The 24906-nt window shown below is 36.9% G+C and overlaps 1 protein-coding gene across 1 annotated transcript in view; it reads left to right on the top strand.

Moving 5' to 3' along the window:
* The window catches only part of LRRC9 (leucine rich repeat containing 9), a 95403-nt gene that overhangs the window by 44545 nt on the left and 25952 nt on the right, over window positions 1–24906 (top strand). The window contains exons 18-26 of the mRNA XM_054715482.1: window positions 2074–2265; window positions 4016–4141; window positions 8004–8138; window positions 9149–9326; window positions 11388–11608; window positions 12896–13018; window positions 16650–16780; window positions 18736–18844; window positions 19447–19586. Of these exons, the coding sequence (XP_054571457.1) occupies window positions 2074–2265; window positions 4016–4141; window positions 8004–8138; window positions 9149–9326; window positions 11388–11608; window positions 12896–13018; window positions 16650–16780; window positions 18736–18844; window positions 19447–19586 (1355 nt within the window). The remainder of the gene's footprint in view (window positions 1–2073; window positions 2266–4015; window positions 4142–8003; window positions 8139–9148; window positions 9327–11387; window positions 11609–12895; window positions 13019–16649; window positions 16781–18735; window positions 18845–19446; window positions 19587–24906) is intronic.

Genomic DNA, 24906 nt, shown 5'->3' with positions numbered 1-24906 from the left:
AACTCCCAGCTTAGGTGACTGGGAAGGCTGAGTCACTGAGCCCTATAGGACAACTACTACATAAGGCCACTCTATCAACTCAAGGAGACTTAGCAGCTCTACCCAATATATAGAAACAAACACAGGGAAGCAGCCAAAAAGCAGAGACAAAGAAACATGTCACAAATGAAAGTAATGGAAGAAATCAAACTACTGGATATAGAGTTCAAAACCACAGTTATAAGGCTATTCAAGAATCTTCTAGAAACCTCTAAGGGACTTTGTGAGACTTTCAAGGAGCTTAGTGAGAATGCAAAAAAAAAAAAAAAAAAAAAGAAAGAAAGAAAAGAAAAAGGACCAGTCAGAAATTAAGCATACACTGACTGAAATAAAGAATAATATACAGGGATTCAACAGTAGACTAGAGGATCCAGAGAATCAAATCAATGATTTGAAATATGAGGAAGCAAAAAACACCCAACCAGAAGATCAAAAAGAAAAAGAATCCAAAAAATATGAAGATAGTGTAAGGAGCCTCTGGGACAACTTCAAGCATACCAACATCTGAATTATGGGGGTGCCAGAAGAAGAGAGAGAGCAAGATATTGAAAACCTATTTGAAGACATAATGACAGAAAACTTCCCCTACCTGGTGAAAGAAATAGACTTACAAGCCCATGAAGCACAGAGAACCCCAAACAAAAGGAACCCAAAGAGGACCACACCAAGATACATCATAATTAAAATGCCAAAGGCAAAAGACAAAGAGAGAAACTTAAAAGCAGCAAGAGAAAAGCAGTTAGTTACCTACAAGGGAGTGCCCATATGACTGTCAGCTGATTTCTCAACAGAAACTATGCAGGCCAGAAGGGAGTGGCAAGAAATATTCAAAGTGATGAATAGCAAGAACCTACAACCAAGATTACCCAGCAAAACTATCATTTAGAATTGAAGGTCAGATAAAGAGCTTCACAGACAAGAAAAAGCTAAAGGAGTTCATCACCATGAAATCAGTATTATATGAAATGCTGAAGGGTATTCTTTAAGGAGAGGAAGAAGAAAAAGGTAAAGATAAAAAATATAAACAACAAAGTGGCAACATATCTATCAACAATTGAATCTAAAAATTGATTGAATAAAAAATCTGATGAACAGAATAAACTGATGAATGGAATAGAATGAGGGGCATAGAAATGGAACAGACTGACAATTCTCAGAGTAAAGGGAGTTGTGGGGGTGTGTGGGAAGAGATTAGACAAAGATCTTTTATGCATGTATGCATTACCTATGGACACAGACAATAGGGTGGCAAGGGCCTGGGGTGGGGTAGGAACCGGGCGGAAGGGAGCTATGGGGGAAATATAGAGAGACCTCTGTAATAATCTCAACAATAAAGATTAATTTAAAAAATTAAAAAATAAAAATAAAACTACCCTAATAATACACATATTAGATATTATGCTATCATTAAAAATAATTTTGAAGAACATTTAATGATATGTGAGCATGTTAAAGGATACAAAATTCTATGCAATATAATCTGTTTTATACAAAAATATATATGTCCCTATAATAAAAATTTTTCAATTATTCTTTCTGAGCAATAGAATTATATGTTTTCTATATTTTCTTTGTATCTGTTTATTGTAGTTCCCAAATTTCCAACAGAGAATATGTTACTTTAATGATTTTTAAAAATTCATTCACTTTTGAATAAGAAAATCTTAAAATAGGTTTGGTTTGTACCTCTAAATATCAACCTTTTAACCAAGTTCAATAGTTTAAAGCAAAAGCCTAAGTATTAAGAAGTGTAATTTCTTGTTTGGGGGGACAAATTATCTTCCCAGTTTCTCTTTGCCTTTTCTTCTCTGGAAGCAAACAGTGCCACTCTATGTTAATAAGGGTGAAGTGTGAATTAAGAGAGAAGGACTAAAATAAAATACCTGTAGCTCTATAGTGAATGTATACATTGATACAATGATTGCAGTATAACTACTGTTTAGGTTTCTGTGAGGATGAGGATCATAGAGAAAGGAATTATGTAAATACAAACCACAATCCTTTCAGCATTGCTTCTATTTGCATCTATTGCAGTACAACCTTGAATATTTGGATGCAAGCCATAACCATGTGATAACCCTTGAGGGATTTAGAGGTCTGATGAAACTGAAGCAGTTAGACTTGAGCTGGAATCAACTGAAAAAATCTGGCGATGAAATAAATATATTATGCAAACACACCACAAGCCTTCTTACTCTTGATATTCGACATAATCCATGGCAAAAGGTATGTAACAGACGTGATAAAAAAGCAAACAATTATTTTTATTTCAAAGCCATTTTCTCACTACTATTCGATGATAGCCAGAAAAAGGCAAACTATCTTCATTGCATTAGAATTTCTTCTTTAAAAAATATTTTTTATTGATTTCAGATAGGAAGGGAGAGAGAGAGAGAGAGAGAGAATGAAGAGAGAGAGAGAAACATCAATAATGAGGAAGAATCATTGATTGGCTGCCTCCTGTATGCTCCCCACTGGGGATTGAGCCTGAAACCCAGGAATATGCCCTGACCAGGAATTGAATCGTGACCTCCTAGTTCATAGGTTGATGCTCAACCATTGAACCATACCAGTCGGGCTAGAATTTCTTTAAGTATTTCATAAGTTGAATTTAGTATAGTGATCAAATGAATCAAATGTTACTATAAAAAGTAACATTATAGCCTATAAGAAGGCTATAATTTCATGCCAGACATTTTTGTAATCTAATAGTTTGATAGTATTATGCTTTAAGAATGTTAGATGTCATTGCCATTTATAAAACTTCAGAGAGTTTATGTAGCTCTGTGTGCTAGAACTTTATTGTAATGAAGCAAAGGAACCAAGAATAATAGAGTACAGTAAAAGAAATATACTACAAAAGGGGGAACAAATTTGTCATCTCCACTACTATGTTCTACTATAAAAAGAAATTTGAACACTTTATTTCTCATCAAAAAATATGTAGGTTCATGCTAAGAAATTTCAGTATGCAATGATTATATTTAAGTGTATCTCCAAGTATTTAAAACAATCCCCAAGTTTATAATTTCAAGAATCCTCCTTTCTTGCTTTTCAAAGACTGGTTCTATTCAATTGGCCATATTACTGTTTATATTTCTTACATCTTGCTCCATAAAATTAAAAGATATTTTTCTTTTACCAAAGCAGACTTCTTAAATCATCACAGTACACCTATCTCCCTGTTGCCAAATTAAATGTCCAGGGCTGAAGATCCATGTTGAATCCCACCCATAGCTGACTAGCTGACGCTGATCTAAATAAAAGGAGGCATGGCCATTGTTCTTTGAACACTTTCATCACAGTCGCTTTTCAACAGCTTATGGGATTTCCCCCTTTGTAAGAATAGAACCATCCACCTCCAAATAGGACAGATTAATTCACAAATATAATTTAATTTCAACTATTAGGTAAAGAACTAGAGGCCCAGTGCACGAAATTCATGCATGGGAGGGGTCCCTCAGTCCAGCCTGCACCCTTTCCCAATCCGGGACCTTGGGCTCCTAACTGCTCGCCTGCCTGGCTGCCTGATTGCCCCTAACCACTCTGCCTGCCTGCCTGCCTGATTGCCCCTAACCACTCTGCCTGCCTGCCTGATGCCCCTAACCACTCTGCCTATCTGCCTGATGCCCCTAACTGCTCACCTGCCTGTCTGATTGCCCCTAACTGTCTCTGCCTACCTGCCTGATCTCCCCTAACCACTCTGCCTGCCTGATTGCCCATAACCACTCTGCCTTGGCCCCTGCTGCCTTGGCTTCGTCCAGAAGGATATCTGAAATGACGTATAGCTGTCAGGTCTAATTAGCATATTATACTTTTATTATTATAGATAAGTTAAGCCTTTATTTTTAGATGTATAATAAAATGAAAGATGCATAATTTTGAGTTATATGGGAAGGAATGAAAAAGCACTTCCTTCCATGCCATAACCGATGTAATATTTTGTAAAAATTAACTTTCTGTTATTTTTCCCCAGCCAGCCACACTAAGGCTGAGTGTTGTTGGCAGACTGAAGACCCTGACTCACTTAGATGGGGTTGTAGTTTCGGAGGAAGAAGCTACAGCAGCTATGAAATTCATTAGTGGCACAAAGATTACTCAGGTTAGATTTTACTCTTTAATACTAACTGTGATATTTTGAATATACAAATAGTATTTCCTATGTTCTTGTTTTGTTATTAAGATTTTATTATTGCTAATAAAAAAGTAATCTTACCTAATAAAAGAGTCATATGCAAATTGACCGTACCTTCACCACACCCATAAGCCATGCCCGCCAGCCACGCCCGCCAGCCAATCAGAGCGAGTATGCAAATAAACCCAACCAAGATGGCTACAGCCACAGAGAGCAAGGTTTCCCAGGCAACAAAGGAAGCCAAGCTTTCTGCCTGCCCTTGCCAGCCTAAGCCTCCACTCAAGGCTACAAAGTTTCAATTATAGAAGGTAAACAAATCCAAACAGAAATGGCGGCAGCCACAGATCTGGAGAGAGCAGGCCAGGGTTGCCCCCAGCAACGGAGGAAGCCACGCTTTCTGCCTGCCCTGGCCAGCCTAGGCCTCCACTCAAGGATACAAAGTTTCAATTATAGAAGGTGAATTAACCCCAACAGAAATGGCTGCCGGCCACGGAGCGAGCAGGAGGCTTGGCTCTGCTCCAGGCTACAAAGTTTCAATTGTACAAGGTAAATAAATTCCAGATACCAGGGCCTCCACTTGGGTCGCCAGGGGGCATGGCTGGCCTGCAAACCACCAAAGGCCCCTCGCTCAGGCCGCCCCACGCCCCAAGGGAACCCCCATCCTGATCCGGGACACCCTTCAGGGCAAATCAGCCGGCCCCCACCCCTGCACAGGCCTCTATCCTATCTAATAAAAGAGTTATATGCAGATTGACCATCACTCCAACACACAATATAGCTGCCTCCATGTGGTCAAAGATCCTGCCCCCATGTGGACACAAGATGGTCACCACAAGATGGCCAGCAGGGGAGGGCAGTAGGGAGGCACCAGGCCTGCAAGGGAGGGCAGTTGAGAGGAAACAGGCCTGCAAGGGAGGGCAGTTAGGGGTGACCAGGCGGCAGAGGAGGGAAGTTGGGGGTGACCAGGCCGGCAGAGGAGGAAAGTTGGGAGCAAACAGGCTGGCAGAGGAGCAGTTAGGCATCAATCAGGCTGGCAGTGGAGTGGTTAGGGGGTGGTCAGGCTGGCAGGCAGAAGTGGTTAGGGGCAATCAGGAAGGCAGGCAGGCGAGCAGTGGGATCGGGCCTAAACGGGCAGTTGGACATCCCTCTAGGGGTCCCAGATTGGAGAGGGTGCAGGCTGGGCTGAGGGACACCCCCCTCCGTGCATGAATTTCATGCACTGGGCCTCTAGTTGATATATAACAATCATATCCCTTAAATTTTTTTCTGTTTAAATATATCCCATTTAACTTTTTTAAAAATATATTTTATTGATTTTTTACAGAGAGGAAGGGAAAGGGATAGAGAGTTAGAAACATTGATGAGAGAGAGAGAGAAAAACATCGATCAACTGCCCCCCGCACACCCCGCCACTGGGGATGTGCCCACAACCAAGGTACACGCCCCCGACCAGATCAAACCTGGGACCCCTCAGTCCGCAGGCCGTTGCTCCATCCACCAAGCCAAACCGGTCAGGGCCCATTTAACTTTCTATAAAGTAAAATAAGCTTAGAGGCCATAAGAAATCATTTAGTGAATTATCTACATGGTATTGATATTTTATGTTGTGTTTGAAAACAACAAAATCTATTAACCTGAAGGAGGGGAGAGGTCTATGTTACAAGATTAATAGTACTAATATTTTGGACAAAGTCGCTTCACCATTCTAAATATCTCCAGTCTAGATTTCTATCTATTTACTTTTTGTAAAGCATTTAAATATTATTAATTTTAGATCTATCAAAATGAAGGAAAGAAACTCTTTTGTTGATTAAAAATACAATTAACTCCTGAAGAAGAGTTGGGGATTTACCCTACCAGAAATCAAAACTTACAAAAATCCTTTAAGACAGGGGTGGGGAATATCTGGCCTGTGGGTTGGACTAGTATAAGGCCAGTGAAATCATTTGCTCTGGCCCTGCAACACATTAGGGATGAGTTAATTAAATGTTTGACCAAATATAGCAGACTAATTTTTGTATGGCCCACAAATGATGTTATAAATATCCAAATGGCCCTTAGCAGAAAAAATGTTCCCATCCCTGCCTTAAGACAATGTGGAATTGGTGCAGAGTTAGACAAATAGACCAAAAGAATAGAATATAAAGACTCAATATTGACCCACACATGCATGGAGACTTGATAAATAACAGAGCTGCCTTTACAGATCAGAAAGGCTAGTCAATAAAAGGCACAGCGACAAATGCATTAAGAACTTCACTGTAAAAAGAAAAACCAATATGTTTTAGAAAAAAATATCAGATTCTCATTATGACCTTGAATTAGGGAAGGACTTATTACACAAACAGAGAGCATAAAACTGTAAAAGACTGGATTTGTTTTCAGTAAAATTAATACATCTGTTCCTCAAAGGGGATACCATGAAAAGACATACTAGGAAAAGAAATTTGCAACACATATAACTAACAACAAATAGTTTTTTATAGAATTAGAATATATCATGAAAATAACCACCCATCACATAGAAATAAATGGTCCAAAGATTTAAACAGACACTTCACTGGAGAGGAAGTCAGAACAGCCAAATAACTTAGGAAAAGATGCTCCACCACATTTGTACTAGTATTCAAGAAAAATGAACATTAAAACTGCAGTGACTGCTCTAGTGGATAGAGCATCAGCCTGCGGACGGAGGGTCCTGGGTTAGATACTGGTCAAGGGCACATATCTCGGTTACAGGCTTATCCCCCGGCCAGGGTCCTGGTTGGGGCGTGTGCAGGAAGCAACCAATCGATGTGTTTCTCTCACATAGATATTTCTCTCTGTCTTTCCCTCTCTCTTCCACTCTCTCTAAAAATCAATGGGAGGATATCCTCTGGTGAGGATTTAAAAAAAAACAAACACAAAAAACTGCAGTGATTTACCAATTTATAGCCACCACTTGGCAACAATTTTAAAGCCTGACAATATCAAGTTTTAGCAAAGATCTGAATTAACATTACAATTGGTACAATTACTTTGGAAAAACAATTTGGCATTATTTAGTAAAGCTGAATATAAATATACCTTACAACCCAGCATATATACTGGGTACATATTTGTATATACTCTAAAGAAACTCTTACTGTATACACCAGGAGTCATGCACAATAATATTCATGACAGGAATGTCTATAAGAGCAAAAAATTGAAATCAGATCCAATGTTCACTAACAGAAGAGTTGACAGGAAATGCTACATAGCAATGACATCTAAATAATCTACAGCTACATGCAGCAGGATAGCTAAGTCTCTTGAATATAATGTTGAGTAAAAAAGCAAGTCATAGAAAACTTCATATATATTATTCAATTTACATAAAGTTCAAATATGTGCAAACTAAATGATATATTGTTTATGAACACAAACAGGTCAATAAAGTAAGTAAATGGTAGATACAAAATTTGAGATCATTTGATCATTCTTAGGGGATCAACTGATTCACTTGAGTAATGGCCTGTGAGGAGAAAGAGGAAAGAATCAGAAAGGGTAATAGGAATAGTCTAGCTCGTAAGCTGGTTTCATGGGTGGATCATATGGTGTTTGTATTACAGTATTCCTTTCACAATTTTATAAATATTATTTGTATGGTTAAATATCTGCTAAAACAAAAATAAAGTACATAATTTAAGGTTTATCTATACATTGAAAACATTTTAAGGCAAAGGAAATGTCCTATTTTAAAATTATTCATTGGGCCACTCGTGTAGCAAACAGTACTTGTAACTAGTTAGAAATAAACTTCTATATGTCCTTTCCTTTACTCATCATGTGTTTTTTATTGTATTAGTTATCTCTCTTACGGCATTCTAGCAGTAAAGAGGAAAGACCACGGATACTTAGCATATGGCCTTCTGCCAAAATTCTGACACAGATTTCGAAGTTAGGACCGCATGCACATCTGAATGCAAACTGGTACTTGAAGGTAAAGGCTAATTCTATTAAACCCAATTTTTTAAAAAAGCTTAATTTCAATAGATTTTTTTAGTTAGCTTTGGTCTGTATATCATAAAGAGGACACAGATAGGTGTCAGAAAAGTGGAAGAGCGGAATTAAAATTAAATAGGGAGATCAAGTTGTATATAGTTATGTTATGGGGGCTAAGCCTTGGCAGTAGTCACTATAGAATTGGAGATTTTTTACATAAAGGTAGACTACAAAATCAAGGAGTAGATTCTGATAATATGTCAAAATAAGCAAGCAAACTTTAAAGGTCAGAGCCAGAGATCAAACCAAAAGTTTGGGTGGCAAGGTGAAAGGGATGGACAATCCTGGCATGGGCATAGGGGAACCTCATTAGAATTCAGCCGCAGTTAAAGGAAAAGGTTCTGGAGCCCCAGCAGCTTCTTGCTGCATAAAGCACCCTTACATATCTTACCAAAGATAGAAACTGGGTTAAGAAGCTGAACCTTGAAAATGGAAGATATTAGTGGCATGATTTTTATGATGGGATATATACAGATAATTTAGCTGTGATGCAGGTCCAGTGACAGCCTTGGGACACAGGGAGTTCTGGAATTAGAATGGCCCTTTAAATTGTTCCAAGTTGGGCTGAGTGTGCCAGGCCTTTATATCCCTCTGTCATTGGATGTGGGCCAGCCTGGGCTGGAGCGTGACCTTGGGCAAGGCAGCTCTCTGCAGCTGAGGCTGTCCCTGAAGGAGCTGAAAGCTGAAAGCTTTCTGCCAACAGCTGGGACAAGTCTTTCACTGCAGTGGGAATCTGACTGGCACAGCACAATGACCATATTCCATATAAGTCCCTCTTGGAGTTAAAATGTTGTCAAATTTTACTTTTTGGTAACCTAAGGGCTTCGTAATATTGTGAAGGAATTCCTTTGATGTTACCACATTTGAATCATTTCACTAATCATTTTTTATAACACTGAATTTGTTGATGAGATTCAGAAGTAATATATACTGTTAATTATTCTACAGATAACTGCCTTAAATTTAGATGGGCAACATCTCTTTGAAATCACAAATTTAGAAAAATTGGAAAATTTGAAATGGGCATCATTCAACAACAACAATCTCACTAAAATGGAAGGCTTGGAATCCTGTGTTAACTTAGAAGAGCTCACATTAGATGGGAACTGCATCTCAAGGATAGAAGGTAAAGAATTTGAGAAATTGAAAGTCAGAATATGAATATTTAATTGACAAGAGCAAAAAATGAATGGCACTGAGGATACAATTTCTGAAGAGGAAAAGCTCTAGAGAAATGCCAAGAAGGTTAGGAGCAGAGTATTCTAAACACCTATTAGTGGGATCAGTGACCACCTGATGAATATCATGAGCCCAGGTAGCTGACTTTCACCTCCTCCGCCTTCCCTCTCCTCTCCTCTATGCCAGTGTTTACCAACTCTTACCAAACCTAACATATTACAAACAGGCAGTAATTAATATGTATAGAATTGAAAAAAATGAATGAATGAAGTGCTTTTTAAAAAGATAAAACAGCCCACTTTGTTTTTCAAAATATGGAATTAAGGTTACATTTGGAAATTTGAAGACTTTAACAAAAATGAAAATTTATTCACAAGAGATTAAAAATCAAATGTACTATGTAACCTTTTATAGGGATCCACATGCAAGTACAATTAGGCAGCTTCACTAATGTCTGGGTATGCACACACACACATACTTATCTGGGCATCAAATATTTCTGAATGTGCATTTTAGTAACAGGGAGGCCCTTGGCAAGGACTGAAGGTAAAAATTAGAAATCATAGCTGGAAAAAAGACTTAATTTATACTTTATTCACTTTTGAATTCTTGGATTATTTTTAGCACGTGTGTGTGTACTACCTTTTTCATAAAATAGAAAATTTTATATCAAAAAATTCTACATGCAAAAGCAAATATTAAATATCTTTTAAAACAGCATGAATAAATAGCATTTGTTATACTTTATGTTAATGGCTGTTAACAATATATTTCTAAACCTTGCTTGAGCATAAGAATCACTTGAGCTACTTATTGAATATACAGATTCACAGGTCTCTCTGTAAGAGAGAATTGGTTAGTAAGCCTGAAGGTAGCTCAGGAATTTGTATTGAAAACCATCACTAGTCTTCCATTCCCATACAATAGGGTGTTAGTTTAGCTTTGTACATATAATTGAGAACCCTATTTCCTTTTTATTCCCTTCCATATGCCCACTAAAGGGAAGAATCCTCCAACCTATACTCCCTTTCCCTATACCTACTTCTCAGAGAAGATAGCTACCCCACTAAACTTTAACAGATATTTCTCTTCATTTTTCCAGACATAGATAGGTTTAATATCCATTTAAAAATTTCTGCTTGGATGGTTTTATCTTAACATACCCTAGATCGATTTACTTTCAGCATTGCATAGTCCTGTGATAGAAGTTGGTGGGAAAGGGGAGTGGGTAAAATTTACTGAGGACCAATTATTTGCCAAAAGCTATAACTGATGCTCTTCAAATGCCATTCCATTTAATACCATAGCCCTTTAGAAGTAGATTTAGTATGTTCATTTTATGGATGAGGAAAATGAGGCTCAGAGGTCACATCATTTTACAAATCTAGTAGTGATACATTTGAAACCAACCCTGACTCCAAAGCTTTTATCTTTCAACTGCACCTCCTTCCTACCTACAGTTATAAAGTGCCTACACTATGTAACGTACACAGGAGTTAGATTGTGGTGAGAGGTGGCATTTTTTTTAAAGTTCTGTCTTAGAGTACTTGTAATCATACAAAGGTAGAATTAGCCTAGTTGATTATTTTTAATGCAAATAATACCACAATGAGGAATATGCTCCAGAGTATTGTACTCCGGTTCCTTACCCTCTTTTTAAATGGGGTAATTATTTTTACCTTTGTGTAGAGCTTTGTGTTACTGTGATGGTGAAAAATCTTAATTATATCACTTGAAGTTTATTTGAAAGCAAAATTTAGTATTTCCTACTACGTAATACCTTCCCTTAACAGCTAAGAAGAATGAGTCTACTCAGAATTTCAAAACTGGAATTTAATACATTAGCTAGGACTTCATACACACTATATCCTTAAATAAAAGGAAAAATGATGATGGTTAATATTACAGAATCTGCAGAAAAAGAGAAACAGAAAAATGACCATTTATTTTTTTAAATTAACCTTTCAGTGCTGTCTGAATCTTTTCTTGAATTTGCTTATTTTTCTAGGCATTTCCAAGCTGACTAAATTAACCCGCCTCAGTATAAACAATAATCTTCTCACTGGTTTGGAAAAGCATACTTTTGATAACATGCTTCATCTTCACTCCCTTTCTCTTGAGAACAACAGAATCACTTCATTGAGTGGTTTACAAAAAGCTTTTACTCTAATTGAACTATACATAAGCAATAACTATGTTGCTCTCAATCAGGAGATCTACAACTTAAAGGTGACTACCTGGGGTAATGTTTTTGTCTTTAAAAATATTGTTTCTTTGTACTATAAAGTAATGCATGTTCCCTGTACAGGGTTTGGGAAATATAGAAAAAATGTAAGAAGAAAATCATGATCAAGAATAACATGGTTTATTCCATTTATGTATATACATACAAACAAATGTATGTGTAACCATAACATGCCCAGGTTGATAACCTCAATGGGTAAATTTTTTTTTAGTACTCAGATAAAATAACCCATTCCTCCTAACTCAGTATTTCTAAGGATTTCCCAACCTGGATAGAGAGTAAGATTCTTTAACATTTCCTGTTCTCAGAGCAATTCTTAATTATCTCTCACTTACTTACTAGTTCCTACTGGTAGCTCTGTCTTTCTGGTCAACTTTGCCGTCGCTTTGTTCTCTTTAGTTCTCCCACGCTACTGTATAACAGGGTTTACTGAAAGTTTGAATAAAATGGGAGTTTACCACAGTACAGAATAGGAATTCATTTCACATGTAATGTGTGATTTAATTGTTTATAAAGGTCAATGGCCGTTTCCTACCACTGGAACCCACTGGAACCTTGGCCCCTTTTCTTTTGCTTATACCATATTTCTAGGACTTTATATCCTAACAAAAATGTAGGTCCACTTCCCATCTTCCCTCAAGTTCAGATTTCTCCCCATCTTATTCCCCAATATAAATAGTTCTTCTAACGCTTGCAGAGGCAACCTAATCAACAATAGCCACAACAAAATAAACAATTTTACATTATGATACAAAATAGTTTCACTCCCTCTAACCTTAACCTCCCCCAGCCATATCCACTCAGGACCCTTTCTTCACAAGGGCACATTAAAATGTCTTGTCTGATAAGAAAGCACATTTTCCTTAAAACAAATTCTGCCACACTCTCAGAAGGTAAGAGCACTTTAGTTTTATCCCTCATCAGAAGGCAGTGTTCTCCATCCCAGTTATATCTCTATGCACATATACATACTATTTAATAGGTCATTATTCCATAAACAAAGTATACTCTTTTAACCTTCCTTCCAAATTATTATTACTGATAGATGATTCATTTAGCACCAGCATCCAAAAATGGATTCTGATCGTATTGTACAAAATTGGACTCTAATGGTTTGAATGGGCAACACTTGCACTGAAAAGTATACTTAAAATCACTCAAATCACTATAAAATGATAGGGTAATACAAATATTAAAATTCAAGGATAAACTCTTAAGGGGAAAAATTTGAGATATATATCACTTTAAATGTATGTATTTTTATTACCCAGAATTTATGCAACTTGGTCATTCTAAATGTGTATGGAAACATTATTGTATGGAATCAAGAAAATTACCGGTTGTTTGTAATATTTCATCTTCCAGAACTGAAAGCTTTGGATGGAATCTCAATTGTAAGTTGTTTTATGACTCAGCTTTTGATCCATATGGAATATATGAATATTCATATATCCATAGGCCATAATCATATTTAACATTCTTTATCTCTAACTTACTATGCTTATTAACATCTAGGTTTCCAAAACACATTATGGACCTGGGTTTCCAAATTTTTTCCTCTGGCCAATTCTTTTTTTCCCCCTTTTATTAAATGTATTGGGGTGACACTGGTTAACAAAATTATACAGGTATCAGGAGCACAATTGTACAGTGCATCATCTGAATACTGTATTGTGTGTTCATCATCCTCCTCTGGCCAATTCTAAAAATCTGAATTGAGGTGGCAGGGAAGCAAAGATGCTACCTACATTTGCACCCACTAATTCAATGCCTAAAAAATAAACAGCACAATTTTATGGAACAGGAGAAAAAAACTGCTCTGGAACCTTACCAAAAAATGCTCTGGAGTCCTACCAAAAAACTGCTCTGGAGTCCTACCATCCCCTTGGGCTCCAAAATAGCTTCCTGGAACATAGAGTTATTATATTTAAGAAAAATATATTTAAACCAACAAATGATATGTCAACATTACCAGTAAACTGTAAAGAAAAATAAGACAGGACTAAATATGAAAGCAATATTTAGAAGCTTGAATTCTGTAACAACTAAGTTAATACAGGGCTCCTGTGTAACACTGCCTAAGTCCTGCCAAACAATAAAATTCATCAAATCTTCTAGAAAATTGAGAGATAGTTCATGACTGTTTGGGATTCTGAAGTGCTCTGAGAAGATTGCTAATTCTAGTCTGCTGCTCTCTGTGGTCACAAGACTAGGAAAGGGGAAGCCAATTAATCAGAAAACTTTTAGACAAGAATAGGCTTACTCCCTCCAAACACCACAAAATAAATCATGGCCCCAAACAGAATGGGAGCAAGGAGAAAGGCCTTGAAGCCCTACCCGGTTTGGCTCAGTGGACAGATCATCTATTCCTCAAAATAGAAAATCAAAAACATTCTCCCCCAACACAAACAAATTCTATAAAATCTTGTACGGGGTTTTATTTAGGTATTGGCTTTCATTGGGGGATGTTTTAAAAGCAGACTTAGGAAACGCATGTGCTCTAATGATGGTGTCGAAGATCTTATCCTTCCTATCTCTCTGTGCCCTCATTGAAGGATCACGTGAGAAAGTGCTTTTAGAAGTAAGTGTGGGAAAACTTTTTCCTCCAAGGAAAAGTTATGCTCCGCTCACTGACAATGAGTGTTGTTTAACTATTTTTCCTTTCACTTTGACTACCTAAAAGTTCAGGGCCAAATTATGGTTCAGTAACAGAAAACCCTGTAGGATTTATGGTCTATCTGTTCCTACCCCCAGTTTTTATCTATTTTGACTTAGATCATTCTTGGTCCCCATCTCCATTATTTATTATTTTCATTTTACTGCTGAATTATATGTGCTTCCTGTAAGCTGCTACAAATTCTTTGTGGGATGAGGTAGAGTATAAATATATGAATTAATAATGGAACATGAAGACCAGACTGAATAATTTAGACTTTAATTGAGGCATAATGGGAGGGCATTATAGATTAAGTAGGGGAGTAACATATTCAAAACTATATATTAGGAACTTTAACCTAACAGAAGTGTTTACAATAATAGATGAAAGACCAATACGAGGCTATTAGAATAGTCTACATGTGAGGTACGGAGAACCTGAATTAAGGGGAGTTGACTTTAAAATGGAGAGCTGAAAGGTATGAGAAATACTGGGGAGAATTGACAGAATTTAGCAATCAATTGGGTTGAAGGACAATGAAAGGGAAGAGTAAAAGATGTCTACAAGGTTTGAGTCTATACCAGTAAGAGATATTATAACAGGAATATGAATATAAGAAAAGCACTTTTCAGAAATAAGATTATTAATGTTGAACACACTAAGTTTTATATGATAGTGGATCCATCTGACTGGAGAGGCCAGGCAAGCAGTTGAAAACACAGGACTAATTTGAAATATGGAAATTTGATTTACATTTGTTTAGATTTGGAAGTAATTTGAAGAAAGTTGATAGTTAAACCAAAAGCATATGTAAGATTTCCTAAATTAAGAGAGCAGAGAAAGTAAATAAATCCAAGTGAGGCTTTAAAACTTCCCCTGAGGAAATTTACAGAGGAAAAGAAGCCATAAAAAGTATGTGCCCAGGGAGATAGAAGAGCAATATAATTCTAGAGTTGTTTTTGTTAATCCTCACCCAAGGATATTTTTCCATTGACTCTTTTTTTTAGAGAGTGTGGAAGGGAGAGGGAGAGACAGAGAGAGAGAAGCACATCAATAGGTTGCTTCCTATATATGTGGCAGGATCGAGTCTGCAACGGAGGTATATGCCCTTGACCAGAATCGAACCCTGACCCTTCTGTCCACTGAGCCAAACCAGGTAGGGCTTCAAGGCCTTTCTCCTTGCTCCCATTCTGTTTGGGGCCATAGTTTATTTTGTAGTGTTTGGAGGGAGTAAACCCATTCTTGTCTAAAAGTTTTCTGATTGACTTCCCCTTTCTTAGTCTTGTGACCACAGAGAGCAGGCTTTTTGTGGACTTTTTTGTTTTCTCTTATTGGCATTTTTGGATTTCTGGCTTCTCCAACACCTAGTTCAGCATACATGAGGAAAAAAGAAAACCCAGGTCTAAAGGAAAAAATTCACTTCTGTGTATTTCCTTTACTCTTACATCACTATCACACTCGCAACACTTACCAGCTATGTGCAGGGCCTTCCCCCAGGGGAATCTACAACTTGTCCATCTGTAGTCTCTCTTTTGCTGGCAGACAGAACAGTATCATTGGCATTCTGTGTCTCAGATTAGGTCCATCTCTGCATTACTATAGACCCCCCAATTTTCACCTATTTCATAGGCCCATATGGCCACCTTAACTAAGCATAGGGTAATATCTGCTTGTCAATTCCAATTATTTTCCAAACTTAGAAGGAAGTTCTAATGGGTATTAATATGACCTACTTTAATGTACCCTTCAAATTTCCATAGGGCCATGCCTCATATGGGCATCCCTTTAATAGGCCAGGCTTCCATTGCCCTCCTGCCTGATCATATGGCTTGGCTAGGAACATTGGATGAAGACCTCATATATATATTTTTTAATTATAAATAGCAAAATGCACCAGGGAACTCACCACAATGTGATTCCTCAAGTCCCAAGGTCCCTAGCTGGTCTGTTTTCTTCCCTGTACCTTTCAGTCTTCTTCTTTATTTTATACTAGAGGCCCAGTGCACAAAATTTGTGCACAGGTAGGTTCCCTAGGCATGGTTGGCGATCAGGGCCAATCTGGTTCCTCTCGGCCTCCCTGTCGCCTCCTCCTTCCTTCGCTCCCTCAGCGCCCCTGGTCCCCCGCCATGTTCTGCACCACCCCCTAGTGATCAGCACACATCATAGTGAGCAATCAAACTCTCAAGGGGACAATTTGCATATTAGCCTTTTATTATATAAGAGAATACCATGTGCAGGGGTTTTAGTTGTACTTAATAGGAGGAATAGAGAGAAATGAGTCCACTTTATTTTGACCTGGAACCAAAGAATGAATGTCATTTAGTCATCTGTAAGGGAAGACATCCCTTCCTAAATGTTCTCATATGTAGGACCCACCAGAGACTGAGTGTGCAAAGGATTTGTTTGGTGGCAGACTAACTTCTGACATGATCGCAGAACGACAAGGACATTCAAACTTCACCCAAATGCAAGAATTAAATTGGACTTCATCATCCATCAGGTAAAAACATTTTATTATATGTTTTTTGATATTATAATTAAACATGTAATTATTATAAGTTTCTAAGGCTTATAATTTATACATCTACCCAAATATAACTTATAATTCAGAAAATTAACTACCTTACTTCAAAATCTCATGCTAACTTTGCTACCCTTATAATTTTTGTCATCACACACTATGGTTAAAAATGTCATTAATCTCTTTCTAGGACCTTGTATTTCTCTTTTCTTTTACAACCAAGCTTTTAAAAGTTAGAATATACTAAGTTTACTCCTCACATCATATCACCCTAATTAATGCAATCCAACTTCATTCCTCTGACACTATTCTTATGAATGTCATCACTGTCCTCATGGTTAATAAATCATTTTATTGCCTTTCTTTTTTCCTTATTCTGCACTAATCACACACAGAATAAGGAAAAAAGAAAGGCAATAAAAGGATTTAGTTTATGATAATGACCCCCAACTTTTGCCCAAACCTAGGCTCCGCACTTGAATATTCAATTGCTTTCTAGATAGCATCTAGAAAATAATATCCACATATTGTTGCCCATGCCAAAAATCTAAGAGTTATTTCTCTTTCTCCTTTGTCCTTCATTTTTAATTAATCACCATGTTCTATAGAGTCTATGTCTTAAGTATGTCTCATAATTACCTTCTTCTTTCCAAAATCACTGCCATTAGCCTAGGTTGGGAAAGAAACAATTTTAGAAACTTTCTTGACCTTTTTTATTATCATATATAACCTTCCCTGCAAGTCCATCTACAATCCATACCGCCTTTTAAGATGCAAGGTTTATCAGAACACTTCCTTTGTTAACATTGTTCAGTGGCTTTCCATTGTCTACATAATAAAATTTAAAGTCCCATTGTACAACATAGAAAACCCTTTAATTACCTGTTTATTTTTATCTCTTGTAATCCTTACCTCTGTGGCCCTATAACTCTTTATGCTCCAGAAATTCTAAAATATTATAGTTCTTCAATCTCAATCATAAGATGATGTGTCATGTTTCTGCCTTTGCTTATGCCTGTTCCACTGCCTAGAACTCTTTCTTTTCTAATTTGCCTAACAAATGCCTATAAATTCTCCAAGTCTCATTTTAAGACTGTTCTCCCCTGCAAAAAAATTCCTGACTTCCCCAAATACGTTTTTCTTTTCCTAAAATGCCATTACACCTAACTCTATTATAGCAATTTTTCTTCATTTCAGTTTTCTGGATCCCACTCCTTCAGGGCAGAGACAATGTCTTTTCATATTTGCTGTAACCTTTTCTGACATATTGTCTGCACTTAGGAAATAGTAATGAAAATATGTTGAATGAATAAAAGTACGTCATAATTATAATTTCAGGGTTTAGAGTTTGTTTAAAGAAATGGGCAGCACCGTTATTTAGCTTTATGCTCTTTCTCACAACTCAAAGGAAGGTGGAAGAGTTGTAAAGCATTCTGTTTAATTACCGAAACGTTCTTACAAAGTGGAATGCAATAAGTTTTCAGATCTCACAGAAACCTTGCTGTCAAAGATTTCACTTGCTTTCACCTTTTCTTTTCCATTCCTAACCCCTTCCTGGCATTTCAGAAATCACCTATTTCACTCATATCCTCTGCAGTTTACAATCTGAAAATCTTATGATTTACCATATCAACTTCACTATGATTTCATGAACATATGAATTTATAAAGAAATTGAAGATGTTAATTGTTTAAAGTTTCTTTTATGATAGTGTTATGTTATAATAGACATTTTTTTAAAGCAATGAAATTCTATGTCATTTTTTTACATATGTGCTCCTCCAAAAAATGTATTTATCTCATCACTTGACCCATACTTTTTATAGCATTTGTCAGATGAGATTTTTGAAAATGCTTTTGGTGTTGTACATGAGGGATTCACCTAAATAATTTTCCTACTAAAATTGTAACTGTATTTACTTTGTCTAAATTCAGAACTGTGGATTTGATTCCAATTGACCAATTTAGAAATGTGTGTAATGTGAACCTACAGAACAATAATCTTACCTCATTCAGTGGATTAATCTATCTGCCTAATGTGAAGGTAAATCACAAATTTTATTTCAAAGTTTTCAGTAAAAGCTGTAATTTTCTTTACTTTGGATTAAAAGGTATTTTCATGTTATTAAAGAAAAACAATTCCTAAAGATTTTTTTTCACCAAACAAGAAAAAGTATTACCTTCCAAAGTTATTTTGGTGGACCTCAGTTTTATGTGATTATCTTATAAGCAGTAAATCTTACTCAGTGTAGGAGATGGGGATGGAAGGCTGAGATTTATCTATCCTATAGCTTGACTGAGCCATTTTATGGTCTTTTAAACATAGGAAAATAGCAATCTCTTCAACTAAAGAGTTATTTCATCTGAATGAGGCTTGGAGAAATCAGTGCAGATTGAGAAAGTAAACAGCTCTCTTTTGTCTTCATTATTTTGTTTAAAATGTTGTCATTTCCCAGAATGTCAAATAATTTTTTTAAAAATTCAAAGCCAAATCCAGACAATTTGCAATATAAAAATTTGTAATTTTAACACTGATATCATTAAATTATGTTGTACAGTCCAACCATTTTAATAGCTTTTGAGATATATATGTATATCTCAGCATTTATTTTTTAAAGCCTGATTAATAAGCTATTCTTTTGGTAGGTTTTATGCCTCAACTATAATCATATTGAATCAATCATGCCCAGACTAAAGCCTCAGAATCACTTGACCAACAGGCAAGTACTCTACCAGAAAGTGTCTTCAAGTGGGTATGGGCAGCAAGGAACATCAAAAATAAACAGGTACTTTTCTTTTATCTTTACAATTATAAATCAATTTTGTTGGGAATTTAAAAAGCAATTAAGTCACATTAATGATAGCAGTAACATACACTTAGCTTATTTTAATACTTATTTAATAGCTACATGCCAAAGATGAACTTCACAAATAAAAAGGTACTCAAAATACTCCTTTGTAATTAATTTTTCTTTGCTTCCTCCATTTCACACTCATATTGTAAAAAAAGAAAATGGCCGAAACCGGTTTGGCTCAGTGGATAGAGCGTCGGCCTGCGGACTCAAGGGTCCCAGGTTCGATTCTGGTCAGGGGCATGTGCCTTGGTTGCGGGCACATCCCCAGTAGGGGGTGTGCAAGAGGCAGCTGATGGATGTTTCTCTCTCATCGATGTTTCTAGCTCTCTATCCTTCTCTCTTCCTCTCTGTAAAAAATCAATAAAATATATATTTTAAAAGAAAATGAAAAACCTTGTATGTTTAATGGCCTTGTGTGTGTGTGTGTGTGTGTGTGTGTGTGTGTTAATTTAGATATAACTCACATATAACATTCACCTTCTATGTATAATTCAGTGATTATTTTAGTATATTCACCAAGTTACAACCATCTAATTCCAGAACATTTTCATCTCTCCATAAAAGAACCCAAAACCTAAAAGCATAGGCTTAGGTTTCTTTTGTTTTGTTTTTGTTTCTAAATTATTTATCTGGTTACTTAATGCCCCAGCATCAATGGAAACGATACATTATGAAGAATATGCAAACATACCTCCCATTTTCCTACACATTTTTGGTAGAACATAAATATAAATATATATTATATAAATTTTACCTTTTTCTAGAACTTCATATAACTACAATCATATAGTAAGTAGTCTTTTGTGTCTGACTTATTTTGCTTAGCATAATTCTTTTGAGATTTATCTTTTGTTGCAAGTGTCAGTGATTCATTTTTATTACTGCGTAGTATTCCATTATACAGATTATTTGACAAGTTGTTTCTTCATTTGTCATTGGTGAACATTTGGGTTGTCTCCAGTTTGAGGCTATTTTGATTAAAGCTTCTATAAACATTTCATTTATACACATCCTTTATAGTTCGAACTATTTATAGTAGTTTTTACAGCTTTATTAAAGTACAGTTTACATACTATGTTCACTCATTTAAGTGTATAAGTTTTACTAAATTTGGGGGGGGAAGGAGATATATGTACTACTATATGTAATACTTTAAACAATAAAAATATTAAAATAAATAAATAAATTTATAGAATTGTGCAACTATTACCACAATAAAGTTTCAGAACATATCCATCACATTTCAAAATGGACCTTCAGGTCCATTTGCAGTTAATTCCTTGTTCCACCTCTAGCTCCAGGAAACCACTAATTTATTTTCTATAGAGGTCTGTTTTCTAGACATTTCATATAAATGGAATCACATACTATATGGACTTTTACATCTGATGTCTTACATTTAGCGTAATGTTTTTGAGATTAATCCATGTTATAATGTGTATTAGTAAGTGAACATTTTATTGCTGAATATGTTGGGTATTCCATTGTATAGCTATGCCACACTATGTTTATCCATTCACAAGTTGATGGATATTGGGTTGTTCCCACTTTGGGGGTAGTATGAATAATGCTGATATAAACATTTGTGTAGAAATATTTGTGTGCACTTATATTTTCATTTCTCTTACGTAGACACCTAGAGTGAAATTGATGCATTGTATAGTAATTTAATGTTTAACTTTTTAAGAAACTGCCGAACTATTTTCAAAATTGGTTGCACCATTTTTCATTGCCAATAATACTTTATACAGACTCTAATTTCTCCATATCCTCACCAACACTTGCTATTGTCTGTATTTTTTATTATAGCCACTCTAGTGGTTTTCAAGTGCAATTTCATTATAGTTTTAATTTGCATTTCCCTCATGACTAATGCTATTGAGCAGCTTTTCATATGCTTATTAGCCATTATTATATCTCCTTTGGTGAACTGTTTAAAACTTTTGCTTATATTTTAATTAGTTTGTTTGACTTTCTATTATTGAATTCTTTAAATATTCTGAATATAAGCCCATAATTAAATAAATGATTACAAGTATTTTCTCTCAATGTGTGACTTTTTATTTTCTTAAATGGTGTCTTTAAAAATTTTTTTTTATTTTGATAAAGTCCAATTTACCAACTTTTTCTCTAACACATAGGGATTTGTGAATTGTTCCTAGAAACTCTTTGCCTAACCTAAGGTCACAAAGATTTTTCTCATTTTCTTCAAAGTTTTATGTTTCTTTTTTTTAAAAAAAATGTAATTATTGATGTTAAAGAGAGAGAGGAGGGGAAAGGGAGAGAGAGATAGAAACATCCAGGAGAGAGAAACATCAACACTGATCGGCTGCCTCCTGCATGACCAGGAATCAAACTGGTGACCTCTTTTTTTTTTTTTTTTTTAATATATTTTATTGATTTTTCACAGAGAGGAAGGGAGAGGGATAGAGAGCCAGAAACATCGATGAGAGAGAGACATCGACCAGCTGCCTCCTGCACACCCCCCACCGGGGGATGTGCCCGCAACCAATGTACATGCCCTTGACCGGAATCGAACCTGGGACCTTCCAGTCCGCAGACCAACGCTCTATCCACTGAGCCAAACCGGTTTTGGCCAAACTGGTGACCTCTTGGTGCATAGGTTGACACTCAATCACTGGGCCAAAGTCTTATGTTTGATCTCTTACATTTAGGACTAAGAACCATTTAATTTTTTGTGCATATTTTGAGGTAAAATGTGCGGTCTAAATTCATCTTTTTGCATGTGGTTATCTATTATTCCAGCACTATTTAAAATATGATCCTTTCCCCCATTGACTTTCCTTGGTACCTTTGTTGAAAAGCAATTGATGGATAAATGTAGAAGTTTATGTCTGGCCTCTTAGTTCTATTCCATTGATCTATGTATCTGTCTTTTTACCAGACTGGTTTGGTTACTGCAGCTTATAATAAACTAGAGGCCCAGTGCACGAATTCATGTATGGGAGGGACCCCAAGGGAGGTGGGGTGGGGGGCAAAATGTGATCGGCCCTCCAGATGAGCGGTGGGATGCCTTTGCTGGCTGGGATCTGGATCCTTCCCATTGACATTCGCACTGGTTGTTGGGAGCCACCTGGCGGCCGCTTTTATATTTCTTCCTTGTGGAGGGTCTAGAGAGGGGAAGTGGCTGTGGTGCCTGAGGCTGACTTCCAGGAGGTCTGTGGCACTGTTGGGATCCAGCCGGCAGCACTGGTTCATTGGTGCCTGGCCCATTCTCTGGAGATTGGACCTGCAGAACTACTGAGGGAGGGAGTGGCTGCCACCAGGCTGGTGGGCCACCTGGATGGGTTGGTCAGCTGAGCAGTGCTCCCGCTTGTGGGAGCACCCTGACCACCAGGGGGCAGCTCCTGCATTGAGCATCTGCTCCTTGGTGGTCATTCCAGTCATTCTGGTCATTCTGGTCATTCTGGTCGTTCAGTTGTAATGGTTGCTTAGGCTTTTATATATATAGATTTTGAAATCAGGAATTGTAAACCCTTCAACTTTGCTCTTTTTAAAGATTGTTTTGGATATTCTGGGCTCACTGAATTTCCTTACAATTGTTAAGCTAAGATGGTTATTTTCTTTCTTTTTTAAAAAAATAAATCTTTTTTGATCAGATTATTACAGTTGTTCCTCTTTTTTCTCCCCATAGCTCCCCTCCACCTGGTTCCCACCCCACACCATGATCTTACCACCCCCCAACCCCCCCATTGTCTTTGTCCATAGGTGTAAGATTTTTGTCCATCTCTTCTGGCATCCCCACACCCCCTTTCCCCTGAGAATTGTCAGTCCATTCCCTTTCTATGCCCCTGATTCTATTATATTCACCAGTTTATTCTGTTCTTCAGATTTTTTATTCACTTGATTTTTAGATTCACTTGTTGATAGATATGTGTTTGTTGTCACTTTGTTGTTCATAATTTTTATCTTTACCTTTTCTTCCTCTTCTTAGAGAATACCCTTCAGCATTTCATATAATACTGGTTTGGTGCCAAAACCGGTTTGGCTCTGTGGATAGAGCGTTGGTCTGCGGACTGAAAGGTCCCAGGTTCGATTCTGGTCAAGGGCATGTACATTGGTTGCAGGCACATCCCCAGTGGGGGATGTGTAGGAGGCAGCTGGTCGATGTTTCTCTCTCATCGATGTTTCTAGCTTTCTATCCCTCTCCCTTCCTCTCTGTAAAAAATCAATAAAATATATTTTTTTAAAAATACTGGTTTGGTGGTGTTCATAACTGTGGTTTTGAACTCTATATCCAGTAGTTTGCTTTCATCCATTTCTTTCATTTGTGACTTGTTTCTTTGTCTCCACATTTTGGCTGCTTCCCTGTGTTTGTTTCTATGTACTGGGTAGCTGCTAAGTCTCTGGTTGGTGTCCTATAAGGCCCAGTGGCTCAGCCTCCCCAGTCACCTGAGGTGGACACTTTTGGTGCACCCCTTTGTGGGCTGTGTGCACTCCTTTAGCTTTTTCTTGTCTGTGAAGCTCTTTATCTGACCTTCAATTATGAATGATAGCTTTGCTGGGTAGAGTAATTTTGGTTGTAGGTTCTTGCTATTCATCACTTTGTATATTTCTTGTCACTTCCTTCTGGCCTGCATAGTTTCTGTTGAGAAATCAGCTGACAATCGTATGAGTACTCCCTTGTAGGTAACTAACTGTTTTTCTCTTGCAGCTTTTAAGATCCTCTCTTTGTCTTTTGCCCTTGGCATTTTAATTATGATGTATCTTGGTGTGGTCCTCTTTAGATTCCTCTTGTTTGGGGTTCTCTGTGCTTCCTGGACTTGTAAGTCTATTTCTTTCACCAGGTAGAAGTTTTCTGTCATTATTTCTTCAAATAGGTTTTCAATATCTTGCTTTCTCTTCTTCTGGCACCCATAATTCAGATGTTCGTACACTTGAAGTTGTCCCAGAGGCTCCTTACACTATCTTCATATTTTTGGATTCTTTCTCTTTTTGCTCTTCTGGTTGGGTGTTTTTTGCTTCCTCATATTTAAAATAATTTATTTGATTCTCTGGATCCTCTAGTCTACTGTTGAATCCCTGTATATCAGTGATGGGCAACCTTTTGAGCTTGGTGTGTCAAACTTTGCCAAAAAACTGAGCATAACTCGGGTAGTGTGTCACTTTGAGGAAAAAAACATTATTTCGCAAATGTTTCATCCTCAGGAGCAGCAAATGTTTCATCCTTGGCATGCGGCCGCCTCAGCGGCCGCGTGTCATCAGAAATGGCTACGTGTGTCAGTGCTGA

Source organism: Eptesicus fuscus, chromosome 5, assembly GCF_027574615.1.
Source record: "Eptesicus fuscus isolate TK198812 chromosome 5, DD_ASM_mEF_20220401, whole genome shotgun sequence".
NCBI lineage: Eukaryota > Metazoa > Chordata > Mammalia > Chiroptera > Vespertilionidae > Eptesicus > Eptesicus fuscus.
Note: the sequence above shows the minus strand (reverse complement) of the source record. Positions and strands in the feature narration are given on the sequence as shown.